This window comes from Pavona decussata, unplaced genomic scaffold (assembly GCF_977016875.1).
Source record: "Pavona decussata unplaced genomic scaffold, jaPavDecu1.1 SCAFFOLD_90, whole genome shotgun sequence".
In the NCBI taxonomy this organism is placed as follows: Eukaryota; Metazoa; Cnidaria; class Anthozoa; order Scleractinia; family Agariciidae; genus Pavona; species Pavona decussata.
The window spans coordinates 955233-977731 of NW_028145507.1; the positions used below are offsets into that span (position 1 = coordinate 955233).

Sequence of the window (22499 nt, forward strand, 5' to 3'; positions counted from 1 at the left end):
ACAACACACATTACGGTACAAATGTGGATTTTTTTATTCACCATTTCCACGAGATTCCTTCGTTTAAAGTATACAGCAGGCCGCTCCTATTGTATATAGTCAACACATTTCACAGCAAACAAAACCATATTCGTGTTATTTTTTTTCTGCATTTGCTAAGCCACGTACATTAGGCGGTTTTTAACAGCTTTTTTTCAAGATTAATGGGTCGTGTTTTAAAGGAATCTTAATGCTAATAAGAAAACAATAATTCATCTAATTATCCCTGTGGGAAATTCATTGAGATGAAGCTCTACAGCCATTGAGCTGTACTCAGTTAATAATGCAAAAGTAATTATCAACTGAGAGTAGTGTCTAATTGGAAAAGGTGTCTAATTTGGCGCCAATGTTTACTTATATTAACATTAACAGAAAAATTTCTCAAACAGAAAATTTATATTTCTGAACTTATTTCTTTATGGACAGTATTACTTTTTTTTGAAAACATTAGTAGACTTGCGAATTGTATCTAGAGAGATAAACTTTTAACCCTTTTCTGATCGCAAAAAAATTATGCTAAAACTTTAATTCGTATTGTTCTTTGTCTTTGATACACGTAAGTTCTTATCTTTTGCCAGGGGTTTTAAACTTGATTTTGAAATCCACCTACCCTACCCCACATAGTAAAAGCGGATCTCTTTCCCAGTCTCGCTCACTCCGCTCATTAGCAGCAGCGGGCAAATAATAACTCGCCAAAACACTTTACTTGACAATAGTATCGATATGCGAGAGGCCGTTGAAGAGGATCACCAGAAAGGCCATTCACGTGGGAGTGCGGAGCAGGCAGGAGAAAGGGGAGACAAAAAAGAACAACCAGGAACTGATCCAAATCCTATGTTTGCACCAATGGAGGGTCAATGGTCAGGACTAACACGCGAGAATTTTAGCCAAACTAGACAAGCCTAAACCAACGACTTGTTACATTAAATAAATATTTACTAACACAAACCACGCTTATATTTTTCCTTTCTCTGAACTCATACCCGGCCTGCCAAGAGAAAGCATCTTGGTCACCGTATGTTCCCACGGACGGATAAGTATTTTAAAACGTCCGCACACAGGAAAAATTTTAAAAAAGGACACCTTAGCAAAGGTACTCCAATCTGCTAGCAGAGGTTTTTGCAGCTTCTCCTTTTCTTTAACCTAAGCCATTTAAAAATAATAAGAAAACATACGGCGACAAAGAAAAACCTGTGTTAGCAGTGTTATTTTCAAACAACAAACAAGAACAATTTTTAAACAAACGGTGCGTCATACAGCAAACTTTGTAACAGTGATAACTGTTAACTTTTACACAGGCTAACTTATCAGTTGGTAACACCCTCGATTTATCATAAACTGGTAATTGGTTTCTTAGATCCCTAGAGTCTATTTCGGGCGAGGAAAGCTGTGTACTTCAGGAAGTTGTCCATATTCATCGTAAGAACTTCTTCTGTTTCCTCGACTGTAATATCCTCTCCTTGCAGCAGCATCATAGTCATCAGTTAGCTCATCATACCCTCTGTTCTGGTTACCCTGTCTCCCCTGCTCACTTCTGAAATTACCCTCATTAAGAATTCGTTCACGAGGCCAGTTGTCATCTACAGGTGGTCTAGTTTCTCTCATTCTCATTTTTTTCAGCGTAAAGGCAAGATCGGCTGCTTTATTCGGCAGAACTGTGCATGACTTGGTTTCCTGTTCAAACCCCCGAGCGGAAACTGTGACTTCATAGGAGCCTGGAACTAGCAATCGCCAGAAGTCTCCATCACGCGCTGTGAACACATCATGGCGGCGATTGGCTACAGATATTCTCGCTCCGTCAATTGGTTCGCCATCTTCATCCTTCACAAAACCGTGAACACCAGTGTGAACCTAGCAGCAAGAAAGTTTGTTACAGTTAGAAAACATAATCTCAAGAACCTACCCTAAACCTAAAGTTTTATTCAGTTTTTGGTTTTAAAATATTGAAAAAACACAAAAATATATTTACTCCTGTTTACTCCTAGACTTGAAGATACGAATAAAACCATAACATTTAGAGGTATAAAAACAAAACAAACTGACCTGGGATGTCTGTTGTAATAATTCTTCAGCCATTCTGAAGCAAAAACTAGCTCTATATATTTGTTTATTTAAAGAACGCACAACTTATCACTATCACTGGACGTATTTGTAACAGTCAATATCAATTTGACAGTTGTTATGGGCTTTCCATCTTCACTTATTGTAGACATTGAACTGATAGTGTAATTAGAAATAAAATGGTGTCAAAGTTCCTCTGATTGTCGTTGTTTTTTTTTTTCTTCAGCCCAGTTGTTTCCAGTGTAGTCGAACAGCTACCCAGCATCCCTTTTTAGAATACCAAAAATCAGTTAGTAATACCCATCACATAATTCACTTTACCTGCTCTATATAATTGAGGAGTGCTTCTTTGTTCTCTTGCCAATATTCCGGTAGTTCACTCGCATTAGGAAACTTCTGGCAGCCAAGCTCCAGCGTTATATCAAAGCAGTTCGAGTGTACGTAGTTATAATCTTGCATCCCTCCTAACACGCTAAACCACTTAGCACCATTAGTTATTCCATCAATGAAATGCTCGCGCGGAATGTCTTTACACTTCCAAGGTGCGTTTGCCAGGTGCATTGTGGGATGCACTTCTGAATAAGAACGAGCAAGTTGCCTGAACACGTCATCATCCGGGGTAGCACTGTACACGCTCTGTCCCGAGGGATTATCATCATACGGGTAGTTTGCCACGAGAGCGCCGCTGTGCAGACTAGCTGACAGAACAAAGGGAATTGACTTAATCCACTTAATAACAGCTCGAGTTTCAGGTTGAGGAGGTCCGCTCGTGCTCGGAAAAAACTGGTCGGGAAAATTTCGATTCAAGTCCACACCGTTCGCGTTTGTACGACTTGATTTCCACTGGTCTTCGATAGAGGTGGCGGCCATTTCATATCCATCGGGATTCATGCTCGGCATAATGTGGATTCTTGTCGTGTCCACAATGTTGGTAACTCTTCCGTTCACGCCGTAATTTTTACACAAGTACTTGATAAGGTGAAGCAACATCTCTTTTCCTATAGCCTCATCTCCATGCATGTTAGCCACATATTTAAATTCAGGCTCCCCTGGATTATGTTGTCCTGGGTTGTTAGAAATTTCCATGACCCAGAGTTTCCGGTTTTGTACCGAGCTGCCGATATCATACAAGCGCGCTATTTTACTATACTTCTTTGCATAGTCCTTTAACAGCCATGTCATTTCTTCATAGTTGTGATGTCTGAAGCTGCTGTTCTTCTCAAGGATCTCGTCTTTGCCGGACTCACTTTCTAACTCCTTGAGCGTGGATTTGGCGATTTCTTGGTTGTGTTCCTTAAAGTTTTCCTTGGCGTCTGCTAATTTATGTTTGAGTTCCTTCATTGCTGCAAAAGCATCTGTTTTCTTACTTTCCTGTTTTCCATCAACCAGTTGGCTCTCGTGTTTTGGAGTTTTTGCTCCCTTTTCAGGCGGTTTTCCCAATGTAGTAAGTGCCAAACTTTGAAAGACCAGAAACAATGTCAACAGGTTGAGATGAACCGCCATGATCACTGCTGTGTTTCCTGAAGACCGGCAAAACATACAATGAGCTCCGAGTTGTTTCTCAGTTGACAATCAATTCAGCGTGTAGTTAGTAGCTCTGAGGTCAGTATTGGGAGTGGTTAATAGAGAACCACTCCCTTGAAACATTGGATAATGATGTACATTTTACACATCGCATCATGGTCACACATTAGTATATGATCAACGACGACGTATCGGTTTACTCTCGCCAAATTTGATTCTTTACTAAACTATCAAAAGCTTTGTAGGTAAAATCCGACACAAATTTTCCTTCTCTATCTGATGTTATTTTTTTATTTCTTTTCTTTTTTTCTTACTTATTAATATGTTTTCGTATTAGGACTGTAAAACACATCTTTCAATATTTGTTTGGTTTTAAAGTCTAAATTATCAGGGCACCTGCTGTGAAGCGACAGGTTAAAGATTCTACCTGCTCACCTTTTAGCACACAGATAAGTTATCAGAAAGCCTTGTAAACATATGTTGTTTGATTTAAAAACAAATATTAGCAAAATAATGCAACCCATAGCCTATCATATAATATTATCATTAATTTGGATCAATATTACCTTTGGACCAACTAGCGAGTTTAATTTGTCGGCGTTGCTTCGGAACTTATGGACTTAATGGAAACAAAACTACACTACCATTCAATATTTTTCCTGTCAATAAGAAAAAAAAATTCCACTAACCTGTCGCTAAGACAAAATCAGCGCTCGCTTTCCCTTTAAATGAGTAAAGACTATAAATTGCTTGTGTTACAAGAAAGTGTTTATTACAGCCACACCCCACGCGACCAGGGTAAGATCTAAATAAAGATGGTTTATGAACTGCTAAGTTCAGTTAATGGAGAAATGATCTAACACAAATGTTTTGGAGTTAAATTTCAAGGCAGAACCCTTTTGACTGCGAGAGAGATTGCATGAGATAGCGAACAAGGTTTTTTATTTTCCCTGTTTGTCAGTCAACAAGAAGTTAACCAGCATGTATTATACCTCAGTGGTTGTAGTATTCGCTGTTATTCTAATTGCCAATTTTGTAAACAGTACTCCCTTATTGAGAAGAATGCTAGACATGTTTCATGGAGGCGTCGAACAGAAAGAATCACACCAACAAAGTGTCGACATCTTAAATGTGGACGAGTTTAAACACCACGACTACGAAGAGATGACTTGGTTTTTGAAATACTTTGCAAAGAAGTATCCGGACATTACCAGGCTGTACTCCATCGGGTATAGCGTTCAGAACCGAAAGCTATGGGTGATGGAGATTTCAGACAATCCAGGGAAACACGAACCAGGTGAACCTGAAGTGAAATACATTGGTAACATTCATGGCAATGAGGCCCTGGGTCGAGAATTGTTATTGCAAGTGATCAAGTACCTATGCGATAACTATGCTAGCGATGCTGAAGTTAAGACACTCGTGGATACAACGGGAATTCATATTCTACCAAGCATGAATCCAGATGGCTATGAGATGGCAGCTGTTCGAGGCAAAGAAAATAAACTGATTGGGAAGAGAAACGCTCGCCGAGTCGACTTGAACAGGAATTTTCCGGATCAATTCTTTCCCAGTACCACTGGTCCACCACAGTTGGAGGTTAAAGCAGTGATGGAATGGATCAAGGAATATCCATTTGTATTATCCGCTAGTCTACACAGTGGTGCGTTAGTGGCTCTGTATCCTTACGATGATTCACCCTCAGGACAGAGCTTATACAGTGCTACGCCTGATGATGATGTGTTCAGGCGACTGGCAAAGACATATTCACAGGTACCCTGTAGTTAGCAAAGAAGCTAGTCTCCATGTAACGCGTAAGACAGGCAAGGCGAAGGGTACCCTATAGCGCCTAAGGAACACGTGGGACGTGGGCGTTAAATTCACGTCGCGCGTGACTGGCCTGCTATGGAGAGGACCCGGCCAGTCAAGTCCCCTGCGGTTCAATCTGGATGGATGTCATACTGCCCTTAGTCAGGAAAGCTTATGACACATGTTCCGGTGGCTTGTTCCGTCAGTATTGGTAAAATCAACTGTCCCAGAGTAGTTTTTGGCAAACTTCTCTTTGTGTATTCTCTGTACTATATTTTCTGGTTTATAAGATCCGAGATTTTATTGACTTGTTTAAAACTCGAGCTTATCAACTCTTAGCAGGGCTGTCTTTGTTCTACAGGCACACCCTGTAATGCACTTGGCCAACCCTAAGTGGAACTGCACCGGTCAAAAAGAAGAGCACTTCATAGACGGCATCACCAATGGTGCCAGTTGGTCGAGCCTGTCAGGAGGCATGCAGGACTACAACTATGTTCACTCAAACTGCTTTGAAGTAACCTTGGAACTCGGCTGTGATCGGTTTCCTAAAGATAGCGACTTAAAGAAGTATTGGGTTGATAACAAAAAGCCTTTGATCGAACTGATGCAACAGGTGAGTTCGCGCGCGGTCCATAAATCAACGGGAAAAACGAAGATCCGTAACTTACAGTACGGACCGGAAAAACGGGGTTAGTAAGATATTTATTATATCTCTGAGGTTTATCACGTGAAAACTTATGATAATTTTACATGCGTTTGAGATATTCAATCAGCTGCTGACACGTCACTCGCTTTACTTCGCGCCACTCCTTAGAAGCAATGAATGAATGGCTACGCGTTCTCCTTCTCAGGCTGAGTTGCACGAGTTGCGCCTTTGCCAAAAATATTTTCGATATGACTTCAAACGATGCTCTTGCAACTTTCTGTTTATACATCTTCATATTGTTGACTAATTCGTTTAGTGATTCTGACCGTAGCTCAGTTAATTACAGTCGAACCTGTATTAAACGGCAAGCCTCCCCCTCACCTCAGCGATTTTTCTCGAAAGAACGAAAACAGATAATAATAATCTTTTGTTAGGAAGCTTCCGTTCACTAAACGTGGTTTTCAGAAAGGTCCTATAAAGATTAAATATACAAAAGGCTAAAAAAATACAATATATAAGACAAAATTACAAAATGATAAAAACAGCAATTCAAACTAGAAGCTGAAACTACAAAGATATCATCGATGGGTTAAGTTAGTTAGTTAGTAAAGGTGTTGTCTGCTCAATCCTTCCATTTAAGAAACTAAGGTACAACTTTCCTCTTGAGGACAAATATTTTCAAAAGGTTTGACTTAGAACCTTCAAAGGAGTTAAACCTTAAAAAAGGAGGGTGTTGGGGATTTTGAGAATCTCAATTCCATGAACCGCACAGTATGTATGAGCTTTTTGCGTCCTGTATGAACATAAGTCAATCTAATGTTACCTGTGTCGAATCCAAGGTGCATTATGGCGTCCGTGGATTCGTCAAAAACACCAATGGTGAGCCTCTCTCTGATGCAACCATTAGCGTCGCTGATCGTCGTCATGACGTCACTTCCGCTAAGGACGGAGATTACTGGCGCCTACTAGTGCCAGGCTCCTATGAAATCACGGCCAGAGTAAACGGTTACCAGCCCCAAACGCATCTGGTAGAGTTACACGCGTCAGAAGGAAAGGTGGTTAACTTTACGTTAAAGCGAAACCAGGAGGATCAAAAAAAACTATCATTTGAGACAAATGAAGATGACTTGTTGGACAGGGTTATGGTGAGTATTCCCGTTTTGTAAAGAAAGCGAGCTCTCAAAAGCAAGAAAACTACAACAGACGGGAACTGATAAAGTAGCTCTAATCTATCCCACTGCGGGGGAGAACTGACTTCTGTTTAATTGAAAAGTTCTGCTAACGATCCGTTAACATTTGCCAAAAATTCCATTGTTTGAATATCACCCGTCTAATTTGAATGCTTTATCTTCACCTGCCACTCCTCCCTTTTGGAAAGCGGGACTTCAGAACAAAAGAAAAATTAGCTAACGCTACACGTACTGGAGAAAGGGTAGCAAAACCTAAGCAAAATTCCAGACAAATTAGATTACGCTTGCAACCATAAAAAAAAAAAAAAAAATAATAATAATGATAATAATAATATGGGGCTTTGGCTTTTCCTTAAAGTACAGTTTAAAAAAGGAGAAAATTTTTATTTCATGTGGTGAAAGAGTACCCCTCCCTTCCCCCCCCCCCTCCCCCCAATGAAAAGTACTTAGAAAAGTACGTGTTTTGTGATAGGCTGGTGGCTACGTGACAGAAGAGACTGCTGATCCAAGAGAACGCATTCCATAGCCAAATCATGGCGACAGAGAAGAGCAACCAGAAGACAGACACGTGCTACATCCGGGGATGACTGACAGGTAAGTGAGTAGTCGGCACCGATGCAGTAAGCTCGTAACCGCCATCCTTCGTGCAACACGTTTGACTGTCAAGATTCGCCGTTGCGTCGGTTACTTCCCAAGGGACCAGAAATATGAAGAACGTAGCAATTTTGAGAAAGGATAGTGTAATATATGTTATAATAGGAAGTGAGATATAAGTGGGAAGAGTGAATAAGATTTGTCTGGTTGAAAACGTTGCTTAATGGCGTGGCTAGCAAATAGTCTACTTTTGATAAGCGATGGGGGGGGGGGGGGGGGAGTGAAGGTATTACAAGTAAGCACTATTGTTCCCTGGGCAGTTGTTATTCAGTCCTCCACAGTGGAAAGACCCTTGTCCGAACTTTTGGTCACAAAAAAGGCCCGTGCTCTTCCATATTATTTAATTTAGTTATTTTAATGATGGATTACCAATGTAGATACGGGTTTGGCTTTGGACGGAGGTTCCATCAAATCATTTCTTTAATATTTACCTCTTTCTATTAAGGACCAGGCTGTTTCTTGAAGACCAGTTGCTTGAGGGCGAAACTTCACGGGATGGTGGATCAACTGCGGGAATCAAAACTGGTGAAATGTCTGGTGAAGGAGAGGGAAGTGGCGCAGAGAACTCTTCGCATGACAAGCGGGAAGTGATGCCCAAGGCTTCCCCTGCCAAAACACCGATAAAACCAAAAGCAAAGGAGAGGAGTAACAACACTAAAGATTCTCCTTCTTTGAAATCCAAACCACGCAATGCTGTCGAAAAGAAGCCACCTCAAGTTGCCAAGAAGGTGGTTCTGGCTAAACAAGGTGCGACTGACAAACGATTCTCAAAGCTGATTGGTTCGACCGTAGCTTGCCGTATGGCCGGCAAAAAGATATTGGTAACTGGAAACCTGAGATGGGTGGGGCACTTGCCGCAACTGCCAGTAGATGATGCTCATCTCATAGCAGGAGTCGAGCTGTTAGCTGATAATAAACTGGGAACTGATGGTACATACCGAGGAGTGCGCTATTTCAACAGCGCTCCGAAGCGTGGCTACTTCTTCAGACTAAAGGACTGCAAAGCTGTCAAGCATTAATTAATTTAGAAATGACCGCGCCACAATATATTTGTTCAACCACATCATAGTTAATTGAGGGACCGGTTATGAAAAGTTCCCACCTTCCCACAATGGAGCTGCAATTTTTGCTGGAAGGGCCGCGACCATGCACAATCCTTTGTGTTAACGTTCACACTAGAAGAACGTTTCTAATATCAAGGCCAAAAATGCTAACAAACAAATGTATAACAAAGACGTTTGTCAGGTTTCTTATTTTTCAGTTAACTCGGTTTTCTCTCTTCTTTTCGAAACTGGTGGCGGCTTTGATTGTAACAGGGGAGAATGAAATTTATTCCCTTCGACTTAGTCCCCCACAAAGACCCCTTAGAAGATTTAAAGTGTTCAGTGTTGTATCAAGTCTTGCTTTTCTTTTGAACATCAAGTTTTTCCCTCAAAAAACTCACTGCCGTTCAATCCATTCTTCGAGTTGTGTCTTGGCAAGGTGGAACCACGAGAAGACCATGAACATTATTTTATTTTAACCGCATTTTGCCGAACAAGCGGTGAAAAATATTATTTATACCAAATGTACCATTGTAAGGTGCATTATTAAAAAGCCTGTTAGAAAGACATTACTGACGTCGTTTGAAAGTAAATCTATTTACTACAAACGCCAAAATATCTTTACTTTCCCTAATTACTCGGGCCGTAAGGCGGACCGAGTTAAGGTTTCGGTAGCATTATCAAATTCTTTTTTCTCTTTGGGGTCGCGATGGACGGAGAGATAAGACTTCGGGCCACGAGTTATTGTTCTCGGTCTCGTTTTTTGTACTCGAGTGGAACGAGTAAAGTTTTCGGTGGCGTTATCAAATTCTTCGCGTTCTTTGTACTCGGGCCGTGAGGCGCCGAGTTAAGTAATCGGGGAAGGGGAGGGGAGGGTCCCGAACTCCCTCATTTTTTTCGCTTCCTAAGCTCCCCCTCCCTTTCCCCGATGTATTCTGCGAGTCACTATTCTTTCGAATCAAAACATTTGGCGTCGGTTGTGAAGCGTTCGTGAACGTTTCCCTTAGCGCAGAGAGGGTTCTGGAGTCGTTAGAACAAAAAGGTGAAGGCAATGATAGCATGTCGAGTGGCGAAGAAAGCTAAAACGTAGCCCGTGGATATAGGATAAGAGAAGAGGAGGTAGCTTGAACATGTTCAAAGAATTCCAAAGATTCGAATGCAGACCTCACCGCAAGCAACGCGAATGTTTTACAGAAGAAGAATGGTCATGTCGAATCGAGCGATCGATCGCAAGTGCACGCGAGGAAGACGGGAAAAGAGAAACAGTTTTTGACTAGCTTTGATTTGGGTGACCACAATAAGACTTAATTTTCCAATTTGACGTTATAGAAATGTAATCGGTGGCGCGATCGCTATCATGTCACACTCAGTCCTGCGATGACCATTCTCGTGTGCCGGAAAAATCCTGACCCTTCATGGGTTATCGCGCGGAGTATTTTTATTACAAAACGCGAAACAAGGCACGTGCAGAAAAATTGGTGGACCAAGGAATACATCACGCACGACAAAATCATGCGAACGTACTTGCAATTTTGTCATCAGTTTTTGAATTTGTTCAAGAAGGAAACCGTTTTGTCAACAAACTTCTTTAATTTGTGCCCTAGCCTGCTCACAGAGCTTTGTTTGACTAAATCATGTTTCATATCGTTAACACATGCGAGTAAAAGAATTTGAGCTTACATGGATAAGTTGATATTAGAGTGTTTATGTCGGTGTATACTAAATAGGAGAATAAGAAATTGTCAATTGTACAGAAATTTCTATCCGTCGTTCGACAAATGCTTCCCCAAGAACCACCCAATAAACAAGATCTTCAACAGACAGACACTAAAACTCAGCTACTCATGCATGCTAAACATGAAAACCATCATCTTATCACATAAAAAACCAGATACTCTCAAATGTAGCAACAACCCCAAACCAAAATCATGACCCGAGCTGCAACTGCAGGAAGTAAGCAGAATGCCCTCTTAATGGTAAATGCCTCCAAGCGAACGACGGTAACAACAACTGAATCGTACGTGGGATTGGCACAACACATTCTTCCGAAACGCCAACAGACGCAATGCAACAGAACTATCTGAACAATATATGGACCCTGACGGACGCAAACAAAACATTTCTAATTAAATGGAAAGTACTCAAAAAGTTCAAACCCGATAATAACATTAACAAGAAATGTAACCTATGTCTTCACGAAAAGTTTATTTCCGTAGAAAAGATCTTAGTAGCCTGAACAAACGCAATGAATTACTTCGTCCAAACCCCTACGGAAATAGATATGTACTCAAAACCTCTCGAAAAACGTAAAGTAACCGTTTGTATCATGGCACGTGAATTGTATCACGCTTGTTTTAAATCACCAGTTCGAATGATTTCATAAATCCATACCCTCATATAAATAGATACGTACCAAAAACCTCTTGTATAACGTAACGTAACCGTTTGTATCATGGCACGTGAACTCTCTCACGGCACGTGGAATTGTATCTTATCGCCTAGCAGCTGCTTGCTTTAAATCACCAGTTTTTGATTACTTTATATACTTTACGGTCATTCGTTGAAGTTGCGTGATGAGTGTGGTCAGCTCCTGACCATATACGAAACAGAACTGTAGCAATAAAACGATGAATCACTTCTGGGGCCTGAACTATTTTTTTCCTGGGTGTACATCTCCGTCTATTTCTATCGATTTTGGGGAGTCAGCGATGCTGAAAGTTATCACTGCTAAAGTGAAGGTGAAAGATCGTTGGCTTACGCACCACGCAGTCAAATATGGCTCGAGTATAAGCTGAAAACAGCTTCTTGTTATTGAGCAATCCACAGTCCTATGTTTAATCACCATTCCATAATTCCTTGGGGATCATTTCGGGGTCGACAAGAAGAAAAGTGTGGATCATTTTGGGGTCGGGATCATTTCGGGATCATTTCGGGATCATTTCAGGGTTGGGGATCATTTCGGGGTCGCGATCATTTCGGGGGCTGAACAGGTCTTCAAAGCATGGCGATAATAAAGATGAAAATACAGTTTGGATTCCAGATTCACTAGTCAAAGAAGCAAATACGTTACAGTTTACAAGCACACGATCTTGTTCTATTAACAACAGTTGGTATGATGTAATAAATGCCCTTGTCTTTACATGTAATTAACATCGATTTACGAAAAGACCACGTTCTCGAGTTGACTTTGTAACCAGGCTCTCTTACTTATCAGCCCAGCCTTCTCTGGAACCCAGACCCCTACAAGTGTTCATTCCCTTTTTTTCGCCCGACCGACCCACCATCACGAGACGGGGCCATCGTAGAAACGAAATATTTTGTTGGGATGGCCCAAGGCCCGTTTAATTATAAACGGTTGCAACATTTGCCCTACATTCTTTCTACAAAAGTTGAACGGATGCTGGGTAAATCAGTGTTGGATGAACGGAGTTTTCAAACGTTTTCAACGCCATTCAACGTTTTCAAGAACAAAGGAAATGTTGAATCGATGCGAAGAAAAGTTTTAAACCGTTTGAACGGGCCTTTAATCGCATTGTGTAGCGCGGGTTGAAAATCTGTCTGATTCTAAAAATCTGTGGCATTTTCATTTTCAAAGATTCCAATACCAACAATATTAAGCTCGAGAAAAACATCTTAACTTCACAAAACAAAACAAGTAAAAAAAATTAAATTAAATAACAATAATAATAAAAAAAAAGTAAATTAAAACAAAAACAACAAAGAAAATCAAAACCATTGGCGACTTTCCAAACGTTTCAGACAATATTGGTACGGCCAACTGGGTTTGATGTGTCGCATTATGAAAATTTCAACAAGACGCTTTGGCAACGAAACAATAGGTGAGGCTTTCATGTCTTTACATTACATTTTATTCCTTCTTATTCATTTCAACGAACACAACAACATTCTGTCCAGCTCAGACAATCTATTTATAGCCGGAGAGTCGAGTGTAGCTTACATTATTTTCGGTATTTACAAGCACAGAGGCATAAACGCCTAAAATTCAAGACATTTTACTTCTTTCTTTGTACAGCAAATCTAACAGTAAAAAGGTATGAAATGCTGCATCTGTGAAGCGGTCCCAGACTACTTGACATCAATATGATGATTTTTTATAATCTACCTTCTGCAGGGACCTCTGAGATGTTCCAAACATCCTCTTAAAAGAATCTGAACGCAACTAGCCAGAGTTTATAAGTAGTTTCCAACGGAAAGTACTTGATTTTCGATTTGTACAACCCAACGCTGAACTGGTTTCGTGTCACTGGACGATTGTCAACGGAATGCATTTATTCCATCCTCAAATTTCATGAGTAAGGCCACCCTCTTCACTTCCGAATTCCGTGCACAGCGAAAACTGCGAGGAGTACAAAATTGCTTGCGTGTGTCTGGGATTGTAAAGAGAGTGATTGAGAGTGGCGACTGCTGCTACCAGGCTGCGCCCTTGGTACATTAATTGCACACATTATCTGACCCAATGTCATCTTTAAACCTTGTGGAATGAAGCAGTGGGTGAGGACATTGACCTCACTCTCTCCAAGTCAATGAGCAAGTCAAAGTTTTCAACAGTCGTCTCCACATATCCAACAAATCCTCTGACTGAACCTCTCAGTGGACCGACGATTTGCGTACCTAGGAGAGAAACAGGAAATTCGTTATATTGCTGTAATACCTCATGCTTTTATACCATAGGCAGCCCTTCGATACACAAGCAAACGAGCGAGAATACGCGTGTTTCCATCCTCGAGATTCAGCTTTAGCTGCCATATTGAATTTAAAAGGGCGCATTCTTTTGGTACAATTCTGGCTATTCTTATTCCGGAATACCAGTTCCCCCCTTCCCCCCCCCCATCTATTCTTAGAAAACTGTATTCCATTCATTCTGCCTCCGTTTACTATTCTGTTTATTGCGAATCACTCAGAATAGGCCCCAAAGAACATGAATACCCTCTATTCCGTGTATTCCTATTCCTGAGTAGTCCCAAAAAGAACGCACCCTAAGTACTTAGCACTTATTGAGTGTAACCTGTTTTTTTCAGCGAACGCCTAGCCTCCCTGCATCGACTAAATAAATGTGTCAAGGCACTCTTTACACTCCTAAATCGAGGCAAGTAAAGATTAAACTTGGTGGAATCGTAAAGGAACCCTGTCAGATTTTACCTTGGTACTCAAATGGGACAATAACCTGATAACCAAGACACCATACTACATTAGTGTGATTACACTCACTGAGGTTAGCTATTGGGACATTAAGACATTGTTGTCTATAACATGTTCACACTTACCGAGATTATCCATTGGGACACCCAAATATTGTTTCCTTGTTGGACTTGCAGCCTCTGAACTTAGTGACTCACATGAAGTCTGGTCACTGCTTATGCTTAAATCGGCGCTGAATCGTGTATCATCTCCCATGGAATGGCTGGCTGATTTAGTTCTCCTAAGTGATGAGCACTTTGTTGGTCTTGTCACCTCAGGTGTATGTGAAGCCGTCCTTTTGAGAGTCTCTTTCATAGGAATACTATGACACGGCCTACTGTCACGTGGTCCTCCAACAGGCAGGATGCGCGGTAACCGTAACATTTTAGGCGTCGACTGCGCAGAATTCACCGTTCCTTGTGAGCCACGCACACTGGGATTCTGGGATTGGGTGATAGCTATTCCGTATGACCTCAAACTCGGAGATCTGGAGCCTGACCTATAAGACATGCCGGTGGAGAGTTCGTCCATAGATTCACGCATTTCTATTGTCTGGCTTCCACTCAAATCATTAAGCTGATAATCACTTGGCTCAACTGTTACTCTTGGATAAGCTCTTTCATCATCGTAAAGTAGGTTGCTATGGTGAGTACAATCCAGAACCACATCAGGAGCTTTCTGCACATCTCGTAACGGCATTTGAAACACCTGTATAACACACAGAGAGACAACATGGAATTACGAACACAAGGTTCACAGAAACTATGTTAACAGAACGTCATAGTTATACCGTTTTGAAATATCGTAATGAGAGATGGCGTTAGAAGGTTCGGCGACACGGCACTTAGAGAATGTACTGCCGCACATTGGCCAGTGATTGCACTAAAAAAAGAGGCTGTAACTCTACTACACAGGAGTTCCACAACATAGTCTATTCCAGGCGTTCAAACAATGGGGAGTGGCGCGAAGTGAATTGCTATGTATGCGAATAATAAAGACGAGGAGCGATAAAAACGAGAAGGGACTGGGCAGATGGGGTGCGTTCTCTCGCCTTCTCTCTCCAGTCTCCTCACATTATTATTCACCCGCATCACATTTTCTTTGCGCGGCTCCCACTATCTAAACGCAAAGCACAGGCTATCCACAACAGGACACGGTAATCTGCAGGTATTGATAATATAACGGTACGGTACGATACAGTATTTACAACCGAAGGGACAGACGAACAGAGTGAAAGGGGGGGGGGGGGGGGGCGCTTGTAAGGTTTTTGTGCAACATGCCACATCGTACTCGGTATTCTAGCGACGCTTTCCATTCACCAAAAATTTTCGGTTTGAATTTTCGGAAATTTCGGTCTCGAATGGAAAGGGCTTATTCTCGGTCGGTTTCCACTTTTCGGGAACACTGAAAAGGTTGTCCTAAATTTTCGAAAATCTTTTCGGGAAAAGATCCTGTTCCATTCGATTCCCATCCGAAATTTTCGAAAATTTCGTCGAATGGAAAGCGCCCTAGGTGTCTTTTATCACGAGCAATTCGTCTGAAAGAAGTTGGGTAACGACAACAACAGAATTTGTCACTGACCTGGGAAATTCCTGTGTTACTTCTCGCGCGCATGGCATCCAACTGTACTCTGCTGGCGGACGACAGTCGCCGGCGGTCATAGGAGTCCGTATACAGGGACTTGGACTTTTGGAGACTACTTAGATTACACGTCAGAAGAGCCCACCAACACTCCCGCACCTTCTTTTGAATGACGCAATAGAAAATGAAGATTGCAAATCCCTGAAGACTGTTGCAGACAGCAAACATGTAATGAAACACGAGACGTGCATCCGCTACTGCAAAGAAACCGAACATCCACGTGATGCCGACCAAGATAAGGATTCCAAAGGCTCGCTTGATTTTTAGGAGCCCTTCGTTACCACCGTTTGGGTCAGCGGCATTAGGCGGACGGGTGGCGAGTTTGTACATGATTAACGAAAATGTAATCGTGTTGATAAGGATGACAAACACCACTGGAGCAACAAAGGCAGCAAAAAATGCTATGTTTCCAATGCGACAGCTGAAAAAAACAAGTTCAATCAGTGAGTAAATTGATATTGATGCAATATCTAAGTAGACAGCCGCGGCAGCAAGATAACTTCTGTTAGTTCTCGCCTTTTTGACCATAGAAACTAAGCAAGAAACACAGATGATTGGCAAAAAATTACTTTCCCAGCCTGGAAATTATTTTTTTTGTCTCTAAAAACGTAAATTTAACTATCGTAACGTTACTTTTAAATACAGCAGCTTTTCCTTGCTGTTAAGTCCCAAGTTTTACAAAACAAATGTAGATACATAATTCAGTAACAGAAATTTAATTTGTACTTACATAAGTAAGTAGGTTCTGTCTATTTAAAAGCATTGGTGTGCATACTGGAGGATGTTTGTGCACCTACTGGGATGCGTGGGTCACTATTGAGCTGTCTATTAAGATGTCTGAGCGAGTGTTAAGATATCTGAGCCACTATCATTGTTAAGTGTACTGCCCCTTTCAGACGTGTGACAGGGTTTTATTGTTTTCAGTAATAATCTTGGTTTGCTTTCAGTTTAGTCGAACAAGTTTTCATACTCACTAGTGTTTTCCTCCATAGCTGGTTTTATCCACAGCAATTGTGACGACTACAACAATAAATGGTACCCCTTCAAAAATAAATAAATAAATAATCAGTTACATAATCAATTAATAATAATAATAATAATAATAATAATAATAATAATAATAATAATAATAATAATAGCTTTCTAATACTTGGTGTAATGATGTCACGTGACTTTTGGTCCATGGCTTCATCTCATTGTAAGAAGAAGCTCAACAGCAACAGATAGTGACTTACCCCATCCCAGTGCGGAACACTTCCACATGACGTAATCTCCATAGTCTCTAAACACTTTGACAAAAGCCTGGTACATGAAGTACGCTTCAATCAGCATCCATAGAAATGCTACCAACAGGAAGTAATGCACGAGAGCTGCTACAATCTGACACGCGTCCTCAGATACACGGCCTCTCTCCACCCCCGACACGAACACAATTAGTACACACAGAAGCGAGGCGCACAGATGAAGGAGAATCTTGGCGGCGATCTGATCCTTTCGCAGCTTCCTGTGAGAATACAACAGACAACAGTTACCTCTCATTCCTCTAACAAGTTTCAGGAATGAAGCACAAATGCATGAAATTAAAAACAACAACGAAAACACAATTAGGAAATATCGAAAGAAAGAAAATATGCCACTGTAGTAATAAAGCTCAACAGTTTTCATTTCCGTGGTCACATTTGACTCAAGCTCTAACCAAATTACATGATTCCATGTGTGACCGTGTTTTCAGGGAGGAAAATTAAAAAGCTCGCTTAAAATTTAATGCCATCGGCTTAAAGAAACTGAGTAAATAGCTTGAAAAACCTTTCAACCGAATTTCTTTGATTTAATAATAACAAAAAAAAAGTTGGTGCAAAACAATAACTGGATTTTTATCATGGTTGATGACGCACAAAATTATCTTGAAATAAAACATTCACATTAAAAAGCATGCAACTGCTGCGAAACAATATTATCGCTTGCTCTTCGTGTCAATATTTGCTCTTCGAATCAATATATAGTAAGTGAGCATTCCCAACAGTAGCTAAGACCTTCTGTTGTGTAGCCACCAAACTGCTTTAGCTATGAAAATACACGCTTACTTGAAAAAGCCGAAAGTGAAGATAGTCAGCGACAGTCCCAGAATAGACAATGCGCATCCAATATAGCTGATGAGTGACAGCACAGTGGAATGTTTACCGCACGCCTTGGATGACGGGCCATCAATATCCTGAGATTCACAATAACACAAGCATGTTAACTTCAAATAAGCCGTACATCGTTAGTGCCGAATCAATAGCAAACAAATGCACCGGACACTCAGAATGGCGGTTCTTTCGGTTTACACTTCAAACTATTCTTGGTACGACAGAACTGATTAAACCCATCCCCTACGGAGTGCAGAAAGTTTAAGCCGCGAGAGGGGTGGTGGTGGGGGGTGGGAGATTCAAACTTATGTGAACAACGGGATTTACTGCTTTTTGCTGATTATATGGTGAGGAGCAGGCCAGTGGAACTTGGATGGCGTAGTGGTACTATTACGAACATTACTACATGTACACGACGTTACTTGTTTGAGGACGTCAAATGTTACTATGAATAGCAAGATGTATCTAAAACGAAAACACCGGATTGACGCTCAGTAAAATTACTCACCACCAAGGCTGCAAAGTTGGTCATGTGATTGCATTCGCAAATAATAGTGTCGTTAACAATGCCACGGAGGGAACACCCAGCAGTCGACCAACCACCTATAGACAAAAACATTGACACAACATTCGTACAACGTTATCAAAACCTAAGGCTCGAGTTCGTTTACAATAGCACTCCTTTATCCCGGTTCTGGCTTCTGAAGCAACAATGTAAAAACAAACACAAATTCACAAACATAGCAACTAAAGGAGAATGCTCGGGGGCAAACGTCTGAAGGTGTGACTCACTCATCTTATCTGAACCCTAACTTATCGACTCCCTGAACACTGGCGGCGCGAAATACGCACAAGCAGAAGACCTCAACAGTACAGTGCTTGCGTGAACTTATTCCACAACTTAATGTGGGAAGCAGACTACACAACGTCCACTAACTTCCACTTTGAGAAAAAGTTGCATTTCCGTTTACATGAAAACAATTTTGGGTAAACATTTTTTACAGCAAACTTTTGTTACATTAACAGGTGACTTACGTTTTTCGAAATCCCACCAAACACACCTGGTGCTGTTTTTTACCACCTATTTTGAAAAAAATAAAAAAAATTAATAAATAAAAAAGGAAGTCAGTGACGATAAGTAAACAAAAAAGGTGATAGAGTGATTTTCAAGTGAGTGTCAAAAGTCATTTCGCGTTTGCTTTGGTTTTGCTTTACTAGACTCTCTGTGATTGGTTGGCAAAGTTCGCGCCATTTTCTCAACCAATGGAAATCCAAACCAAAATCAATCGTGCTTGGACGCACGCGTTTTTCCCGCGTTTGACGCAGGTTACATATATTTGCTTCGAGTTCTGATTGGCTGATTGTGCTGTTTACGTCTGTTATGAATGGCTAGAGAAATTACTTTGGTTTTGGTTTTACAACACTCAATTAAAAACCGCTCTTACACACTGTAACATCTTCGCCCTGCCGAAACGTTTTAAGTCGGCTAGCGTGATAACACAAAATGCAAATCTAATCATTTAACTCGAAGATGGTACCAAGTTACTCTTTCATACTCCTACTAGTAACAAAAAACACGAGTTTAGTGAAACAAAGTAGTGCAATTGCTGTTGTAATGTTTCAGTCTGTGGATAAATTCGTTTAGTGCCACCATCCAAATGAAATCTGTCGAGCATTACCAATACGCGATACTTAGTCAGGTCTTGCCGAAAGGGAAAATATTTGGCTCGAAGTCATGGTAGCTCCTAACTTGGTCAATAAATTATTTTTCAAGTTCAACAAACTATGAACTTCCATGGTAAAATTCATTTCAACGCTGTTTACTATCAATGTGCAGTTTCAGGTCAGTTTAACTTCACAAAATTGCTTCCAATCAGTTTCCGCGCGGTACGTACCTGTTCGTGAGGCATTTTGAACTTAATAATAACAGGCGTGGTCAAGTTGGCCACGTGCTTTCTTCTCAAACTGGCAGAAAGGACAGGGCTACTCTCAGTGACTTTACTTCCTGTAGAGTTCTCCATGGTGTAACTCGAAGTTTCTGATCTTTCTACTCTGGCCACTTTTTCCGTCGTAAAACTGTCCTCACAAACTTCCTTTGGCCGGTATTCAGGCGCAAACAGTTTGCTGGTCCGATAGTAAACCACAATCAAGGTTGTATTCTCTGTGTCGTTGGCGTTTAAAATTGACCCGGGTACGGTTATACTTGCTTCACTCTCTTCATTTGTAGAATTCATGGTCACGTTAATAGCGATTGTGTCTTGGGTTGTTTGAATAGACACGTCAACATTACTATTGGCTTTGTTGATTAGCTGTGTATGAACTGCAATCTCGGATGTGTCTTTACTGAATTTTCCGCCCTTGTCAATGTAATCCTCAAGAATTTGAACAAATCTGAAAGGCAAAAAATCATTAAAATAGAAACAAAATCGAGCCTCCACTTACAATTACAGTCAACGCTCGCCTTGCGGACACCCCGATAATACGAAAAGCAGCTAAATCCCCGGCAAAAAATAAATTACAGAAGTTTGTCGCTATTATGGACACTAACTCGCGGTCCTGAAGGTGTCCGCAATAAAGGGAGTTGACTGTATGTACCTAACAGAGAGGAAAAGCCAGCAAGACGAGCCTCCAAGAAAGAAAAACATATGGATCAAATACTGTACAATGGTGAAGAACAGTTTTAATTTCAGTTCTCCTAAGCTTCTCGGTGATACCAAACAGAACCTCATTATTTCCAACATTTCTCGTTCGATTTTGTCATTAACTAAAGTAAACGGGAAACGGAATCCATGACCTCCCTACAATATGATGAAAACATACACCGCAATATACGACGAATGTAGGGCTCTGATGCGTAAGATCTCCGGGTCTACTGTGAAAAACACAATAATCATGGTTTACTTTAAGGCCGACAGGTTGTCTTATCTAAAGCAGTTCTGTCTTATTTCGTAGTTTCTGAAGTCAATCTGTATTACGAATGGCGTAGAAATCATTTATCAGTACTTACTTCGCAGATCTGTTGTTCTTTTTCTGTGCATCGTCTAACACTTCGGGCTTAGCTTTCATCACGTGAGTTAAGGTGTATAACATCTGATCTCCCACGTCGGCGGAAGTGACGTTTGTTTTGACCACATTGTCCAGGATGTTTGCCGTGATTGTCAGGTCCTTTTGCAACAATTTTGATGGCTTGGAAGTGATATTTCGGACTTCCTTCATAACTTTGAGCGCGTTAGCATGCGTCACTGGAACCTGAAAAGAATGCTGACTTAATTTCTGCCTTTACAGGAGTCCACAGTGGTGAGTAAAGCCAGTATGACGTATTTTTAGTTTAAACGCCTGGCGAACACGGTCGTTAGGGCGTTATCACAATGTTCCGGTATTTATTTGAACTTCACCTTATGAAGCTGATTGCTTCAGCGTAAACCTTAACTTGTTATACAACGTTGGTTTTCGTTAAATTACTTCCGTCTTTGAATTGTAACGTTCGTCGTACTTTTCCCTAGAGGTCATTAAAGAATTTCTTTTGAAGACATTTCAGACTGTTCATTATGGTTCATTTAATATTAACACTAAAAGGCATGTACAGGAGTATCGTGGTCACGTTAACAATTCTGGTTTGGTTCAACTGTGCGAATAAATCAGTGGAATAAAAGTATAAATGATATTAAATCAAGTTTAAAAAATGCCCACGTTTAACAATCGCCGGGTCCAGGGGCTGAGATTTAAACAAAAACCATCAGTTATTTAAAAACAAAAAGCCAAAATGCCCTCTCCCATTTAGCCTCCCACGCAGTCTTTTAACGGGAGGAGGTTATACGAGTCCCCCAAAACGACTGTGTGGGAGCCTATTCCCCATCCCCTTCCTCAAAACCCGCTCCTTTTTAAAGAAGCCCTAAAACAGACATAAAATAACTTAGCAATCAGGGGTCAGTAACGGACAATGAAGCACGAAGTTCCTACCCCACGGTTGGGTACTACGAGCGCCTCCTTACCTTGTTAAGTTTGTCCAGAGCCTGCGTTATTTGTGACTCTTGGCTGATTTCTGATATTAAACAAAAATTGAACAATACATGACTCATCTGGCTAAGTAACTGCAAGGACGCCGCCATTAGTCGACAGTCCTATGCCGATCGAGAAACGCAGAAGTCGCACATCGCGGTGATTTTTCAGCAATGAAAACTGGATTTCGAAATCCAGAATATAACTATAGGGACGTCTTATACAGAAGATTACACTGGTAGAATCTGTTTGGAAATTGAACTACTTAACTGGAATTCACTGGGTTTCCTATAAGGAGTAGTGAGAATTTGTCGCAAGGCTTACATCAATTCAAATCTTTTTAAATAAGCCCAAGAAATTTACAAATAGCCATAAGAAACACCCGGAAACACTTTTTTCCAGTTACTAGAATTTGAAGAATTTGTTGCATTTCCATCCAAATTTTGATATTTTGCCAGGCAAATACGCCGGTGCGCAAAATGCGTAGCTACAGCACGCCAGGTGCACTGCTCTCAAGGTGCGGATGGGCTTCCTGTGCTTTCGCTTTCTACTCCTGGGCCGGTTG

The 22499-nt window shown here is 41.0% G+C and overlaps 2 protein-coding genes, 1 long non-coding RNA gene and 1 pseudogene across 8 annotated transcripts in view; 1 reads left to right on the forward strand and 3 right to left on the reverse strand.

The window, feature by feature from the left end:
• Positions 1-21: 21 nt before the first annotated feature.
• LOC146474347 (carboxypeptidase D-like) lies at positions 22-4401 on the reverse strand. 2 transcript variants are annotated; one of them, XM_085117192.1, is made up of 3 exons: positions 4314-4401; positions 2422-3620; positions 22-1890 (listed from the first exon to the last, which is right to left on the reverse strand). In XM_085117192.1, exons 2-3 carry the CDS (start codon positions 3601-3603, stop codon positions 1408-1410), a joined length of 1665 nt encoding a protein of 554 aa, XP_084973318.1. In that variant the 5' UTR covers positions 3604-3620; positions 4314-4401; the 3' UTR covers positions 22-1407. The 2 variants fall into 2 exon arrangements, with proteins under 2 accessions (XP_084973318.1, XP_084973317.1); XM_085117191.1 differs by lacking the exon at positions 4314-4401 and having other exon boundaries at positions 2422-4302.
• Positions 4402-4605: 204 nt separating this feature from the next.
• Positions 4606-9275, forward strand: LOC146474348 (carboxypeptidase D-like; annotated as a pseudogene). Its single transcript, XR_014866195.1, has 5 exons — positions 4606-5397; positions 5795-6046; positions 6919-7224; positions 7742-7863; positions 8369-9275. The product of XR_014866195.1 is annotated as a carboxypeptidase D-like (transcript).
• A 324-nt stretch (positions 9276-9599) lies between these two features.
• On the reverse strand, positions 9600-11589 carry LOC146474349 (uncharacterized). Its single transcript, XR_014866184.1, has 2 exons — positions 9932-11589; positions 9600-9870 (listed from the first exon to the last, which is right to left on the reverse strand). It is a non-coding gene; the product is annotated as an uncharacterized LOC146474349 (long non-coding RNA).
• A 1232-nt stretch (positions 11590-12821) lies between these two features.
• The window catches only part of LOC146474350 (uncharacterized), a 46829-nt gene continuing 37151 nt past the window's right edge, over positions 12822-22499 (reverse strand). For all 4 annotated transcript variants that reach the window (XM_085117197.1, XM_085117195.1, XM_085117194.1 and 1 more), the window contains exons 11-21: positions 21928-21977; positions 20943-21184; positions 19831-20326; positions 18971-19016; positions 18444-18538; positions 17891-18018; positions 17042-17310; positions 16781-16847; positions 15747-16227; positions 14252-14873; positions 12822-13598 (exon numbers count right to left, since the gene is read on the reverse strand). In XM_085117197.1, coding sequence (XP_084973323.1) covers positions 13453-13598; positions 14252-14873; positions 15747-16227; positions 16781-16847; positions 17042-17310; positions 17891-18018; positions 18444-18538; positions 18971-19016; positions 19831-20326; positions 20943-21184; positions 21928-21977 — 2642 coding nt within the window. In that variant the 3' untranslated portion in view covers positions 12822-13452. The remainder of the gene's footprint in view (positions 13599-14251; positions 14874-15746; positions 16228-16780; positions 16848-17041; positions 17311-17890; positions 18019-18443; positions 18539-18970; positions 19017-19830; positions 20327-20942; positions 21185-21927; positions 21978-22499) is intronic.

Coding starts and splice junctions, on each gene's coding strand:
- LOC146474347 (XM_085117191.1), bottom strand. CDS start 3,639: ATGTTTTGCCGGTCTTCAGGAAACACAGCAGTGATCATGGCGGTTCAT. Junction 1,891..2,421: donor TCCTCAATTATATAGAGCAG/GTAAAGTGAATT, acceptor TCTTGCTGCTAG/GTTCACACTGGTGTTCACGG.